Source organism: Sorex araneus, chromosome 5 (genome assembly GCF_027595985.1).
Source record: "Sorex araneus isolate mSorAra2 chromosome 5, mSorAra2.pri, whole genome shotgun sequence".
In the NCBI taxonomy this organism is placed as follows: Eukaryota; Metazoa; Chordata; class Mammalia; order Eulipotyphla; family Soricidae; genus Sorex; species Sorex araneus.
In genome coordinates this window covers 38,932,510-38,948,378 of record NC_073306.1, presented here as the reverse complement: position 1 = coordinate 38,948,378, position 15,869 = coordinate 38,932,510, and the positions used below count along the sequence as shown (strand labels likewise).

The window sequence follows — 15,869 nt, the reverse complement described above, 5'->3', positions numbered from 1 at the left end:
TTGCTCTGAAGGCAGTCTGTTATCCCTCCGATAGTAGTTACTAACGTGCAGGCGACCTCAACCTAGTCAGTAGGAGGGACTTGCTTAACCGAGGGGGCGATATTTACGTCATCCCTCGCAACGCTATTTACAATCTTCATACAAATGCAGGGTGGGGGGAACGATTCTGTGCAATCAAAAAAGCAGGATACTTTGGGTTCTTTTCATCCAATAATATAAAAAAAATTGCAGGATACAAGATAGTGCGCAAACCGGTTAAGTTTACTTTTGGAAAAACGTAGGAAAGAAGAGAAGGAAATGCAATCACACATGTTCTTCGAATTTCCCTCTCCTTCCCTGGAGCCATCCCTCTGGTCGTGTCTCTATCTCAGTATAAATAAATATTTTTGAAAGTTCCTTTTTTTTTTTTTAAGGTGCCAGAGATTAAGCACATGGCCTCACGCATGCTTAGCAAGCGCTCTACCACTGAGCTACAATAACCCCAACAAATACTTTTGAACCCCTGGGAATTCCAGGTGCCTCCCTTTGGGAGTCTTACCCGACGCTTCACTAAGAAGTCAGAGACTCCCATTTTGAAAATGATAAAATTGGGACTCTACGAGGTGGATCTGCCCCACTCATTGAAATTGCGAGTTAGTCTCAGCGCACCGACTCGAACCCAAGTTTTCGCTGTTTTCAAGAACCACAATGGGACCGAGAGATAGCTCAAGGGGCTGGTGCAGTTCGGGGTTCGATTCCCGGCATCGCAAAATCCTCCTGACAATCTCCGGGAGTGACCCAGAGCCCAGCTGAGCAGGAGGTCGGACAAGCTAAGGAAAGGGAGCATGTTTCTGCAGCTCCCGCAGACACGCGCGCCGCTAGCCCCGCCCCACGCGAAGCCCCGCCCAGGCCAGGGGGCTGGAAGTCTGGGTTTCCATGGTGACGGCAAACAAGGCCCACGCTGCAGGACCAGCTGCTAGGTTACTACAGCTGCCGCCGCTATGATCCCCCCTGCAGACTCTCTGCTCAAGTATGACACTCCGGTGTTGGTGAGCCGGAACACCGAGAAACGGAGTCCCAAAGTAAGAATGGGTCCAGCGGGGAGAAGGGGATGTGGAGCCCGGAAGCCCGGGTGGGGAAAGACAGATCCCGGCGTTGAGGGTCGGGAATGCCAAAGGATAGAAGTTGCAGCCACCGGGAATAGTAAAGGGGGTTGGGACGGAAAAGGAGAGTGAGACGATAGTACCAGAAGCCCAGATGTTGTGTGGCCGCAGATGGCAGCTTTAGGATGGAAAAGTCACAGGCAGATGGCTGGCCTCACTCTTTCTTCTTGGAGCTGAATTCAAGAGTAGATCTGGTAGTGACTGCCCCGTGTGTAGAGGTCTGAGACAGGCCTGAGTTCCTGGGACAGACATGTTGATTAAAGAGATACAAGCTTTTGAGTTGGGATGGGAGCCGAGACTCTTCACAGCATCCTTCATCCCTGAGAGGACAAATGGGGAAGAGTGTGCCGGAGACCCAGAACAGCCCAGAAGATTCTCGGAGCTGAGTCAGTCAGCCCTGACCTAAACTGTCCCTCTTCTCAGGCTCGGCCACTGAAAGTCAGTCTCCAACAGCCTGGAACTTCTGGTCCAGTCCCACAGCCACCAAAGACCAAGCTCCCCTCCTCTTCCTGTATCCCAGATCCTACAAAGCAGGCGGAAGAAATCTTGAATGCCATCCTGCCCCCAAGGTAAAAAAAGAAAGACAAAAACTGGCAATGGGGCAGGAGGTAGCAAAGCATTCTCCTATGGCAAGAAAGCCTAGGTATTTTCTTGCCCAGCTTGGGACAGAGCTCCAAAAACTAGCATATGGTTAGATCCTGTGAAGGATTCTCTTTCCTTTCCCTCTTTTTCTTGTTTTTGGGCCACCCCCAACTGTGCTCAGGGATCACTTCTGCTGGTGTTTGGGAGACCATATAGGATGTGGAGCTTGAACCAGGGTCAGCTGCATGCAAGGCAAGCACCTCACCTGCTGTACTATTTCACCAACCCTTTTCTTTCATTTTTGATTTTGTTTTTGTTTTGGTACCACAGCTGGTGGTGCGGGGGGCGGGGGGGCGCTACTCCTGTCATTGTTCCCAGCTGTACTGGAGGGACCATCCGGTGCCAGTGGTCAAACCTGGGCCTCCCCCTCCTACCCACTGAGTCACCTCCCTGGGCCCAGGATCTACTCTTCTGTCTTTTCCTGCGAGCTCTCACCCAGGCTCACAGGGTACCACTGATGGCTCACACTTGAATCTGGTTTAATTATCATTGCAGCACTGGAGTCCATGTGTTTTAAAGACCATTTACATTGTAATAGTCTCAAATTTTTTTGCCAATCCTGTTTCTCCCTAAACTCCAGCCCCCCTGTTCTGCTACTTCTTTATTATCTTCATGATGTGACTAATACATCAAACTCAATAAGTTAAGATTCAGTTTCATCCTTCCGTCCCTGAAGCCTGCTCACGTCCAACCTTCTCCTTTCTACTGTGGGCCCAGGCCATCTTTCATTCTTTTTAGTTTCTCAGATGTTTTTCATTTGTGGGTTTTTTGTTTGTTTTGGAGCCACACCCAGTAGTGCTCAGGGCTTATTCCTGCCTCTGAGCTCAGGGATCACTTCTGGTAGGCTCACTCGGGGTGCCAGGGATTGAACCTGGCTTCATATAAGGCAAGCATCCACTGCTGTACTGTTGCTCTAGTCCCCATACATTGTTTGTGGCTTTGGGGCCACATGTGGCTCTGTGCTCAATTCTTATTCCTGTTCCTGTGCTCAGAGGTCACTACTCTGGGGACTACATGGGTGCTGGGGATAGAACCCAGGTGGCTGTTATTAAGGCAAGTGCCTTACTCATAGTGTTATAGTTTTGGCTCCAAAAGCATAGCTTCCAAGGCTATGCTGTTGAAAAGTGAAAAATGAAAAAGTGACACCAGCAGCCAGAATCTGGAAACAACCTGAGTGCCTGATAACAGACAACTCAATAAAGAAATTATGGTACATCTACACAACAGAATACTATGTAGTCACCAAAAATGAAATCATAACATTTCATAACATTGTGTAGATGTACCAAATCAGAAATTATGGTACATCTACACAACAGAATACTATGTAGTCACCAAAAATGAAATCATGCTTATAAATGGATTGAACATCGAAAGTATCATGCTGAGTGAAATGAGTCAGAGGGAGAGGGACAGACATAGACTGATGGCACTTATTTGTGGGTTATAAGAAAACATAGCATGAGACTAATACAATGAAATGAAGGCCAGGAAGACTGGTCTGTGGTTGGAAGCTTTCCACAAGGGGGGCATGGGGGTGGGGAGGGACTTAGCACAGAGAAGGGACCACTATGACAATGATTATTGTAAATGATCACTTGGGACAAGAACTGAGTGCTGAAAGGAGGTAAAGGGATTTATATGACCTTTCAGTAACTGTATTTCCATAAGGAGAGAGAGAGAGGAGAGAAAGGGGGAAAGGGGAGGAGGGTGAGAGAGAAAGGGATAGAGGGAGAGGGAGAAAGAGAGAGAGACAGAGAGAGAGAATGAATTGTCTGCTGTAGAGGCAGGCTGGGGGGACACAGGAGGGAAACTAGTGAAGGTACTATTGGAACATTGTATGACTGAAACCCAATCCTGAACAACTTTGTAACAGTGTATCTTATGGTGAGTCAATTGAAAAAAGGAAGAAAAAAGAAAAAGTGACAGTAAAAGGAGACTGAAATCTGCTCTTGAGCATGAAGGCCAAAGGATTCTCCCCACGGAGGTGCGAAGCCCTCTTCACCTAAGGCCTCGTGCTCATGCTGCTTCTCCATGGCTCCTGACCATGCTCCTGACAGTCAGTATGGGGCCCGGGGGGTGCATCTTGGCACACACCTTCAAAGATAACTCCCCCAGCCCGCCGTGCACACATAATGTCTCTTCTAGCTGGCACGAAGTTAATGGTGCCCCTTCTGTTGACTCTGAGCAACAATAACAGAGCTAGGAAGAGAGCTTAAAGGACTAGGGGCCGGCCAAACTTTGCCTGGGAAACACTGGTTTCTGTCCTAGCAGCCACTGGGAGTGACCCCTGAGCACTTCATCAGGAGTACCCCCTATGCACTGCTGCATGCTGCTCCCAAATGACCTCCCCCCTGGGGGGTAAAAAAGCTCTAAACTGCCCTCAACATGTCAGGAAGGTCAGGTCTGGGTATGGTTGATGGTCTCACGGAGTGGGAGAGTGGAGATGGGTGTGACTCTGATTCATCCTGGAGGATCCGTGGCAGAGCTGCCCCTCCTGCCCATAGGGCCATCCCTGCCCACGTCTTGTGGACTCACTCCGGTCAGCTGGCTGCACTCAGCCGGACTCTGTTTGTGCTGCAGGGAGTGGGTGGAAGACACGCAGCTATGGATCCAGCAGGTGTCCAGCGCGCCCAGCACCAGGATGGATGTGGTGCACCTCCAGGAGCAGCTGGACCAGAAGCTGCAGCAGCGACAGGCCCGGGAGACGGGCATCTGCCCTGTCCGCAGGGAGCTCTACTCACAGTGCTTTGGTGAGCGGCAGTGGGTAGAGATGGGAGGCGCCCACCACACCCCCTACTTCTTCCTTTACTTTTCCCGCCCAGAACCATGCTCTGAGAGTCACTAGCTAAAGTGCACCCTTCATGAGTCACCCGGTCTCTCTGACCTGAGCAGCCCCTTCCTCCAGCCCCTGCTGCATGCACCCTTCTTCCCCAGGAGCTCCCCACTTGCTAGTCACGATATTTCCAACAAACTGGTTCCTCGGCCCTTAAAAGATGTTTGGAGTCAGAGGGGAGCTTCTGCTCTAAGCCCTGGGTGCTTTTGGAGAGACCTGTAAGCAGTGTTAGTCTCCATCTGAAAGAGGAATGTTCTGTTTGTAGCCTTCCAGTATATGGACCAGAACATGGTGGCAGGGGATTTGGTTGTTAGCAGGCAGGTTAGCTCAGGGGACTGAGGCTTTGTTTCCAGGGCACTCCACCACTCACTGACCAGTCTGCACTGCCACACTGAACACCTGCATGCCAGCATGCCAGGGCTGTGGGGTCCCGGGTTCTTTCAGCCTCAGTATGACTGTGCTTTGCCCACATACTGGGTGGGTGGGGGTCCTCTAGTGTGGGCTTTCTTTTCTTTTTTTTTCTTTTTGGGTCACACCTGGCGATGCACAGGGGTCACTCCTGGCTCATGCACTCAGGAATTACTCTTGGCGGTGCTCAGGGGACCATATGGGATGCTGGGATCCGAACCCGGGTTGGCTGCATGCAAGGTAAACGCCCTACCCGCTGTGTGATAGTCCCTAGTGTGGGCTTTCTTAAACATTCCCATCCACCACCCCATTATACCTAAGAAATTTTGGGAGGAAAGATTTTCGCATACACCTGGCAGTGCTCAGGACTTACTCCTGGCTTTGTGCGCAGGGATCACTCCTGGCAGGCTTGGGGACCATACGGAGTGCTGGGGCTCCAACTTGGGTTGGCCACCTGCAAGGCAAACACCCTACTCACTGTACTATCACTCCAGCCATAATACAGGAGAAATTTTTGTGTGACCAGGTATATGGATATACCAAGCACATACTGATAAGTAATCAATAAAGAAATGTTGTAGGGTTTTGTTTCGTTTTGGCTACACTGGTTGTGCTCAGGGAGATCATTCCTGGCAGGCTCAGGGGACTATAAAGAGTATCACTGTATCACTGTCATCACTATCATCCTGTTGTTCATCGATTTGCTCGAGCGGGCACCAGTAACGTCCCCATTGTGAGACTTGTTACTGTTTTTGCATATCTAATACGCCACGGGTAGCTTGCCAGGTTCTGCTGTGTGGGCGATGTACTCTCAGTAGCTTACCAGGCTCTCCGAGAGTGACAGAGGAATCGAACCCAGGTCAGCCGCATGCAAGGCAAACTACCTACCTGCCAGGGATCAAACTGGGGTTGGATGCATGCAAGGGAAGCATCTTAGCTGCTTCTGGCCTCAAGAAATATATTTTAAAAGAAAATTTTCATGGCCTCTCCCCTCAACATTGTTACATGATTCCATATAGGTCAGAATCTAGTTTAAGTAGCTAGTCTCTTGAGGCCGGAGGGAGCCTTGCAAGCAGCTGACCCAGGTTAGAACCCCCACGCCATATATGGTCCCCAGTACTGCCAGGAGTGATCTCTGAGTTCAGAGCCAGGAGTGATTTTGAGCACAGTCAAGAGTCAGCCCTGAGAACTACTGAGTGTGGCCCCAAAACAAAATAACAGAAACTAGTTTCTCAACCAGCGGTTCCCAAAGTGGGCAATACTTCCCCCTAGAAGGCTGAAGTGATGGGGAGCTGAGCAACATAGTGGCCTCAGGCTCAACTGAGGGGCACTAAGGGGTGCTTTCCATTTATTCACTATAGAAGGTAGATTTCCAGGAGGCGCACGGAGTGTTTTGTTTTGTTGGAGCACCATCTGTGGTTCTGGGGATCGAACCTGGGTTGGCTGCGTGCAAAGCAAGCCCATTTAACCACTGCCACTATCTCTCCGGCCCCTGGTTTTCTGGTTTCTGAAAAGGGGGTGGAAGATGAAGTAAGTATGGGAACCTTTGGTCTAGATATTGCTGTTTTCTGCCACAAACCAATTCAGCCAAAGGCCCACCACCCCCTCTCCCCCCGCCACACACTGCTTTCAAATAGCGTCTTTTCCAAATGGAAAAGCCCTAGTTCTTTTTTTTTATGTTTTTTTTTTGGGGGGGTCACACCTGGCGTTGCACAGGGGTCACTCCTGGCTCATGCACTCAGGAATCACTCCTGGCAGTGCTCGGGGGACCATATGGGATGCTGGGAATTGAACCCAGATCGGCCACATGCAAGGCAAATGCCCTACCCGCTGTGCTATTGCTCCAGCCCCAAGTCCTATTTCTTTGAGTAGTATCCAGTGTTCAGTTTCCACCTGAGGATGGAGAGGATGGAGAGGGCGCACAATTCAGACAAAGCTGGGCTCTGGCTTCCTCTGCCCTGGTGGAGCAAACGTACTTGCCTATCCTCCCAAGTGCAAGGCCAAGGCCGTGGCTGCATGGCCAGGCTCCTGGGCCGCCCAAAGGAGTCCTGGGGAGGAGAGGATACCCTGACCCCTGTTCCCGGGAGGGAGGGGCTCTGCCCTAACCAGGGGCGCCTCGCCCTGCCTGTGGCTCTGACCTTCCTGTGTGTGCACCGGAAGACGAGCTGATCCGGGAGGTCACCATCAACTGTGCAGAGCGGGGGCTGCTGCTGCTGCGAGTCCGGGACGAGATCCGCATGACCATCGCGGCCTACCAGACCCTGTATGAGAGCAGCGTGGCGTTCGGCATGAGGAAAGCGCTGCAGGCCGAGCAGGGGAAGTCAGACATGGAGAGGAAAGTGAGTGGGGCCAGCTCGCGAGCCTTGTCAGCGTCAGGGCCACCTGGCTGTCATTCCCAGGGCTGAATGCAGCCGCCCCCCATGCCCCAGGGAGGACCCCTGGGTCCAGAGTGTAAGGACCAGCCTGGTCTTGGCAGAGAGGTCTCCTCTGTGGACATGCTGTGCCAGCCACTGACCTCCCACTGGGTGGCAGTACAGTCCCCGACAAAGTCTGGAGCGGGGCAGCTGGTGTGCCCTGGACCCAGACACTCATACCACCGTGTCGGCCTGGCAACGTCTCAGGATAACCTGGGGTTCTGTCCTCAGATCGCAGAACTGGAAGCAGAAAAGAGAGACTTGGAGAGGCAAGTGAACGAGCAGAAGGCCAAGTGTGACGCCACGGAGAAGCGAGAGACTGAGAGGAGGCAGGTGGAGGAGAAGAAGCACAATGAGGAGATTCAGTTCCTGAAGCGGACAAATCAGCAGCTGAAGGTGATTCAAAAACTCTCCACCCCACCCCCCCACCCCCCACACACACACCCCTCCCTGTGCCTGTGCCTTTTTGTGTGTGCCTGCGCTATTGGTCTTAACAGCAGCGCTGGGAGTGGCTAGGACTGTGCCTGGCAGTGCTGGGGACTGAACCCAGTCCCGTGCCTGCCACAGCACTCCTGCCCTTTGTGCTCTCTCCCTGGCCCCACAACAATTCCTTGAAGATAGTTTGACACTGATAGACGTGCAGTGCTAAACAGGGAAAGAGCGTGGTCTTGGGAGGGGGCGGGTGACAAAGGCTGCAGGTTTCTGACCTCAATTCCCTGTGCATCTGGCCCTGGAGGGGTCTTTACTCTCCACAAGCGTTCCAGGGCACCTGCCTCCATCTGGTGCTCCGCTGGAGGCTTTTCTGCGGGCGCTGGGGCACACCAGTCTGAGCTCAGGGGTAACTTCCGGCTTTGTGCTCAGAGATCATGCTTGGGTGTTCAGGGACCTTACGGGGATGCCGGGGATCATACCTAGGTTAGCGACGTGCAAGACAAGTGCCCTGCATGCTGTACTGTCTCTGGTCCCTCTACTGAAGTAATTTTTAAAATAGGGGTCACAGCTGTCAGTGCTGGGAGGGGCATTATTTTTTCCAAAAAGTTCTCTGTCCTCAGAAAGTGGTGGGCATATGGAAATAGAAAGCTGTCCTCTTGGTTTGGGCGTCACACCCACCCCGTGGTGCATTTGGGCTACTCCTGTCGCAGTGGTCAGGACGCAGTACTGGACTAAGCATGAGGCTCCTCATAGAAAGATGGCTGCAGCCCTACGCTCCAACCCCCTGGGCCAGAAGGGAAGCCTTTTGGTCACTCCTGGCACCTCCTGGAGTGGACTGGCTCCTGAGGTTGTGCCTTCCCAGCGGCAGACTCTGGGAGACATCCCTGCTGGGAGGCATGGCTGTCACGGACAGGGTTTCTCCTCAACGCCCTTCTGGGGCAGCCTACTTCTCTCCAGGAGCATGGTGTGCGGACGGGACAGGCAGGGGGCCAAGCTCAAGGCCTCTGATAATAGATTCTGTCTGGTCCAAAGGTTCTCAGATTAGTCCCCATACCAGCATCACCCTCCTTCCTTGCCAGCTTTTAGAAATCGTCAGGGCTGGGGCGATAGTACAGTGGGAAAAACACTTGCCTTGCACGCAGCTGACTCAGGCTTGGTCTCCTGAGCACTGCCAAGAGTGATCCCTGAGCACAGACTCAGGAGCAAACCTTGAGCATAATTTGGTATGGCCCAAAATTAAAAGAAAAAAATTTTCCCCCAAAGATATATGTATTTTTTTTTTTGGTAAAAGATTGGGCCCAGCCCAGATCTACTGGACCAGAAACTTGGGCTGGGATCCTATGATGTTCCCACGTCTCCAGGTGATTCTGGCACTTTCTAAAACTCGAGACCCACTGTTGTAGGTAATGTGGCCTATAGACCCTGGGTAGAAGGTTACTTCCCTCTGCCCCAGCCCCTGGTCTTACAGGAAGCTCATTCTGGTAAATAGCATGCTTACTGGCACTATAAATCAAGGCCATGCTTTTGAGATAAGGGTCTTGTTTTAACTACTAGTGGATGGGATAGTAACAGATCCTCTTGCTGCTGAAAGGCTGAATGAAAACAAGAAACACCAGCTATTTTCACTCCAGCTAGGGATGTTTACTTAGAGGCCTCTGAAGGTGCCTCCCTTATCTCTGTTGAAAACCATGATTTCAACAACTCTTACTCGATTTCCTCTTCAATGCTTTATATTAAACACTGCACCGTTAGTGTAGAGAAACCAGGACTGCTCCGGTTTCCCCGAATGGAGCAAGACTTTAGGCCGGCCAAAGCCAGAAACCAATTATCTCCCTTACCTCCTTATCTCCCTTATCTTTCTACCACAAGCCCTAGCCCCTCAGTTCCTTCCATAGTATCAGCAGCAAAACAGAATACCTTGGCGTCTTTTTTGACAAGCATCCTTGTAGCCGCCAGGGTGAAGGTTTCTTTAGGAGTTATTTTTACTGGCGCCAAGCTACTCTGTAAGAACAGCAGTGCGTGCAGTCCCCAGGAGACCTACTTAGTTCAAGACCTGTCCACAGGATAGTAAATCACTGCTGGTGGCTGGAGCCACATGTGAGTCACTCCCTAGCGCCTTCAGCTTTACATACTAGGTGGACAGCTCCCCACTCTCTGGTAGCAATTTTCCCTAATTGGGTGTCAAGCTGTCTCAGTGGTTGAAAATTTGCTGTTTCCCAAATCTCTCGTCCCAGCATCAGCGTTCCCAGGATCCCAGTCTGAAGAGCCAAATGCTTAACTTAGCAGACAGTCAAGCCTGAAATCCAAGCCATGAAAAACCATGATTTCAACAACTTTTATTCGATTTCCTCTTCAATGCTTTATATTAAACACTGCACCGTTAGTGTATAGAAACCAGGACTGCTCCAGTGGAGCAAGATTTTAGGCCGGCCAAAGCCAGAAACCAATTAATCGAGAAAACATGGATCTGGGGAGGAAGGGAAAAACACTTGGAGTGACAGCGCTTGGGATTCTTCTTCCTAGAGCTCTGACCACCTCTCAGCTATGTGTTAGGCTGCAAGTTTCAAATATTAATGGAGTTTGTTTTTGTTTTTCAGGCCCAACTGGAAGGCATTATTGCACCAAAGAAGTGATACTTTCCACATGGGTCTCGGCAAACACTACTCCCCCACCCTAAGTCCTTTGTAATAAAAAGCTAGTTTCCTGCGTGAACAGGCCATATCGCCCCCCTCCATCACCACCTACCCAGGCTGCCCGCCGGGCACTTGAAGATGATGCAGCTGTCTCAGTCCAAGGCTAACAGCCAGCCTTGGGTCTTGCCACCACCACCACCACTAAGGCTCGTCACTTTGCACATCCCCCCCGTTTCCAACAGAAGCAGCTTCTCTGGTACCCACACTGCATCTCTCTCACACCTTAATGTGAACTTCTCTGGCCCGTCTTTCCCTTTCTTGATGTCTTTTTAGCATCCCTTCTCCAATGCAGTCCTCAGAATCCCTCATTTTGGAGCTTTAGCTTTAGTATCATCTTATCCCCACCTGCCGAATCACCTGGCTGCTTAGGTGAGGCTCAAAGTCTGAGTCACGGCTTTGGAGCCAGTCAGTGTGTCGGAAAGAAAAACGACTCCAACATCCACTCTGCGCTGCTCACACCCCAGATCCTGCTCGGCCGCTGATCTGATTCGTTCACCTTCTTCTGCAGAAAACCAAACCCTGACCCTCCAGCCCTCTCCCTAGCTGTGTTTAATTACCAACTGGAGAGGTGCCCAGGGCCCACATACAGTTCTAATTATTAGGGACCAGGCCACGGCCTGCAGACAGCTGCTCTTGACTGTTCCTCTCAAGCAAAGTTCGGTTTGGAGGCGCTGGGCTTCTCTTGTTCGGTTGACCCAGAAGACCCCATCGGTGACATTCAATCCTTGACTCGGCAGAGCAGGCACAATGGGGGCAGCAAGCCGGGCAACTTCTGCCGCTGGCTCTGATTTCAGGAGCACCAGACCCAAGACGTGTCCGCTCGCCTGGAATGCTGCAGGGGCATGCTCTTCACCCGAGGCCGGGGGAAGAGGGCCTAGCTCTGTCGGGGAGTTTGCGCCGACACCCTTGTGTTGTTGCTGGGGCCGCCAGGCTCCATGGAAGCGGGGCAGGTCCACGAGAAGAGCAGGGCTCCGCAGGCGTGCGCCCCCCAGCAGAGTGCAGACCGGACGCACAGCCTTTCGTCCCTGCTGCCGTTCCAAGGAACTGTTCCCGGACAGTGACGGCTGTGCTGTCACCTCCACAGACAAGAACTGCTGGGTGAGGCACTCGGACTCCCACGTCCTGACTGAGCCCACTTAAGAGACTCAAAGATGAACGTTGCTGCAGTTTTTTCTGATGTCAAAGCCCAGGTCACCTATGCTCCCATTACATCCTTGAATTTTTCTTCTTAGAATTCTTCCTAATTGTGAGTACAAGATAAAGGCCACACTTTCCATTTTAGAGACCTCATTCCTGTCTCAGATATTTAGCTGACAGTTCCAATGTGAAGCATAGGAGAGTCAACTTAAGTGTCAGATGTCTCCCCCACAACCTCCATCAGCCCCTCGGGCTGGGGCGATTCCACCTTTATTTTCACTAGCATTGGTGAAAGGGTTCAACTGTCAAACCTCAGAATAAATGCACTATGGCCTTAGAAATGCCCGTTTGACATGAAGAAAATGGACACTATTGCGTATTTTTGTATAATTTAATAAATGTCTTAAATGCTACTGCTTATGTTTGAATTTTTTGTGTTTATGTTTCTGTCCCTCTGAGTCATTGGTCTTCTTTTTGTTCCTGTTCCTATTTTTCACGTTGTGGGTTTCATAGTAACGTACACCAACTTTTTTGGACTGCTGCTGGCGGGCTGCTCGCCTTCGCTATAAAAAATGGTTTAAAGAAAGGCAAAACAATCAAACACCGAAAATCACAAAATGCGCCCCTCAGGTCATTCGCCTCTACTCCATCTCCCACGCTGCTTCTGCACTGCCTGGAGTCATCAGTGTGAAAACCAAGGGAAAATCCTCACCATGGACCTGCCACAGGGACTTGTGACAAGTCTGAGTTAGACTGTCCCTCGGTCCTCCCAACCATGGAAAATCCTGTGCGTAGCACCCCCGACAGCGTCCAGTTCCATGGCTGAACAATTCTAGGAACAAGTCCGCTGCAGTCCAATGGGCCCAGCTACAAAGTACAGTGGCCTGTCTGCCTACAGATGTCATTCCCCTGGGACAACCCCTCACCTGGCACCGCACAGGTGACATTGAGGACAATGGTCAGAAATACTAAACTTAGGACCTCTCCCCAGTGGGCCTTTTTAACGGTCACGTAGGCGAGCTGGGAACCAGGTTCCTCACACTCAGCGCTAGTTGCTGGTGTGGCTCCTAAGAATCAGCCTCTGAGATTTCTACCTGTGCGTGCTAAGAAAGACCCAAGTACGTACTTCCTTAGACGTGAGCATCCTGCCACCTTGATTCGAGGGGTCCTCTTCCCTCTGGGCCTTCCTCTTCTTTCCCTTCCTGGTAGGCGCTGGAAACGGTACATAAAAGAGAAACAGGCATTTCCTATCTGAAGTTTGTCTCCAAATCTTATGCTGGGGTGGGGCTCGCCATGTTAGAGGAAGGCCAGCTGCTGTGGACACAGCACAGTGGGCAGTGAATATAAAGCAAGAAACACGGATTTAGAATCTGTTTGTCCATCTGACAGAATAGACACCCCCACCTTCACCCCCAGCCAGGACAGGGCTCCGACATGCGTGTCCCCAAGGAAGGAGTGCCCCAGGCTCGAGTCCAGCACTGCTAGGTGAGGAGCGGCCCCTAAGCATCACCTGAACACCAGGTGTGGGCCAAAAACAAAGGCACACCAAACAAGAAACACACGAAGCACCACACTCCACAAGACAAATTTGCCCCAGAAGGAAAAAGTGTGAGCAAAGAGAGAGCAAGAGCGAGAGAGAGGAGAGAAAGAAAGAAGAAAAGTTTCTGCCATAGAGGCTGGGGGTGGCAGGGAAACTGGGGACACTGGTGGCAGGAAATGTACACTGGTGAAGGGATGGATGTTGGAACATTGTATAACTGAAACCCAACCATGAACAACATTGTAACTGTGTATCTCGGTGATTCAGTTGGGAAAAAAAAATAGCAATTGGTTTGCAGATCCATCCTTGTATTATATATAATTAGATATAACGTCCCCTTTTTTTTTTTTTTTTGCTTTTTGGGTCACACCAAGCAATGCTCAGGGGTTAGTCCTGGCTCTTTACTCAGGAATTACCCCTGGTGGTGCTTGGGGGACCATATGGGATGCTGGGAATCGAATCCAGGTCGGCCGCATGCAAGGCAAATGCTCTATCCACTGTACTATCACTCCAGCCTGTTTTTGTTTTTAAATGTCCCCTTTTCAAAAGGAAGTTTCCTGAACTGTCAATTTAATCCCAATAGACATACAGAAAATGGAAAATCAAGTATTAACTCTACCTGTATCTTCTACTTCTTCGACAGCTGCTTTTCTTGGTTCTTTAAGTTTTGCAAAAACCTTTTCACTCAGCCCTTTGGCGATTCTGAAACAGAAAGGCAAGATGAAACAGCTGACTCCTCAGCACCTGGAGAGCGGGACAGATGCCCGCTCCCCACGCCACCATCTCTCTGATGGAAGTCCGAGCCCGAGGTTTCTATGCTGGCTTGTGCATTTCTGAAAAACTGGAGGTTACTTCTCATACTTCGGGAAGTAGATACAGAAAAATGTACAGGGTTAAAGAAGTAGTACAACGGGCCGGGCGCTTGCCTTGCATGCAGCCAACCCCGGGTCAGTCCGTGGCACCCCACGTGGAAACCTGAGCCCTACAGGACTGATCCTCCAGCGCAGAGCCAGGAGAAAGACCTAAGCACTGGTGTGTCCTCTCTCCCCACCAAAAGATCCCCACACAAACCACAAACAAAAACCTGTACAGATCACTTTTAGAAACAGCAGTAACTCCCCCCCAAAAAACTCTATTCACTTGGCGGCAGCAAACTTCCAGAACCCAATGGAAAATCCGGGTATATGAGCCTGCAAACTCCAGGCCTCGAGGGATCAGGATCTCTCCCACCTGTCTCTCGCCCATGTGAGGGTCCTGGCTGTCACGCCCACAAACTGCCTCCGGGTGCCATTCAAGCACATTAACAGCCATGATCCAAAGAATCACAAATGAATCTTGGAAGCGAGCAGCTTGCTGCAGAGATTTCTCAGTGTCTGCTGCCGTGACACCCATAACAAGCAATACATAATAGATTATCTAGCATCTGCCTGTTGGGCAGGCTTGAGTGGTGGTGGGAAAATTCGAAATAATGGTGGCGAGAAGGTGTAATGTAGAATTGGTGCTGAAATACTGAATGTAACCAATTATTGTGAACAACCTTATGGGAAAAAAAAAACCCCAACAAAAACCCCCCAAAACTCTATTTAGGTGCTCAAGGCAAGTGTCTGGAATAAGAAAGAGCCAAGAGCAGTTCATGGGAAGATGAGGAAAACTACCTGACTGCTGAGAACTTTTTTGCCTTCGCTTTGTTTAAAAACTTATTGTATTTTGCAATCTTCTCATCCAGGGCCCTAAGGACCTCCTTGGTACCCCTGCCAGCGGGCTCCTCCTCCAACTCTGAGGAAGACTCGTCATTGTCTTCGTCATCCTCCTCCTCTTTAAGGGTCTCCTGCTCCTCCTCTTCCTCTCCAGAAAAAACCTCAGGCTCTTCTTCTTCGTCATCATCTTCAATATCAGGCATCTCTAGAGGAACCAGGTCATCCCCAGAAAACTGGGGCATCACATTGATTCTGCCAAAATTCTGCCGAACCCGCGCGAGGATCTGCTGCATCTCAGTGCTGGGGTCCTGCGGGCTGGGCTCCTGCGGGCTGGGCTCCTTTGCCCCCTGCTCCATGACAGGCTCTGCCTCTTCGCCCACAGCGCCGGCAACCACGTCCTCTTCCACCTGCTCTTCGGGCCTTTCTGGGGCAACTTCCGAAGATGAAGAGGATGGAAGCTATTCAGGACAAAACAGAGTGGGGTGCGGAGAGGGGAAGAATAAGAATATAGAAACTGACTTTCTAAACTTACACCTGGCCATCAAATGAAGTGGTCCTCTTCTAGGAACCAAAGAGGAAATAGTGAAAACACCCAAGTTTGAGGTGCATCGTGAATTTGGTATACAAGAACCAAAGGAGGGGCCAGAGAGACAGCGGAGCAGGTAGGGCACTTGCCTGCATGCAGCTGACCTAGATTTGATCTCCCATATCCCACAGGGTTCCCTGAGCCTACCAGGAGTTTGTCCCTGAAATCAGAGCCAGGAGTAAGGCAGGTGTGGCCACAAAACCAATCCATCTCTTGCTCTCCCCACCCCCACGACATCCCAAAGTACCGAAGGAACATAGAGTTGCTGCTTGAAGGAGACCCCAAAGTCAAAGCCCCTGAATCACTCACAGCTGACTCTCCCTATGCCCGGATTCACAACTC

General features: G+C 50.9%; 2 protein-coding genes across 2 annotated transcripts in view; one reads left to right on the top strand and one right to left on the bottom strand.

Moving 5' to 3' along the window:
* Positions 1-922: 922 nt before the first annotated feature.
* Positions 923-10,604, top strand: DNALI1 (dynein axonemal light intermediate chain 1). The gene is made up of 6 exons (XM_004614241.3): positions 923-1,061; positions 1,566-1,711; positions 4,368-4,537; positions 7,189-7,367; positions 7,674-7,838; positions 10,472-10,604. The coding sequence occupies exons 1-6, from the start codon at positions 981-983 to the stop codon at positions 10,505-10,507; spliced, it is 777 nt and encodes a 258-aa protein (XP_004614298.2). The 5' UTR covers positions 923-980; the 3' UTR covers positions 10,508-10,604.
* GNL2 (G protein nucleolar 2) overlaps positions 10,149-15,869 on the bottom strand; it is a 25,933-nt gene continuing 20,212 nt past the window's right edge. Inside the window, exons 13-16 of the mRNA XM_004614240.2 lie at positions 14,900-15,399; positions 13,864-13,946; positions 12,831-12,916; positions 10,149-12,267 (exon numbers count right to left, since the gene is read on the bottom strand). Coding sequence (XP_004614297.2) covers positions 12,115-12,267; positions 12,831-12,916; positions 13,864-13,946; positions 14,900-15,399 — 822 coding nt within the window. The 3' untranslated portion in view covers positions 10,149-12,114. The remainder of the gene's footprint in view (positions 12,268-12,830; positions 12,917-13,863; positions 13,947-14,899; positions 15,400-15,869) is intronic.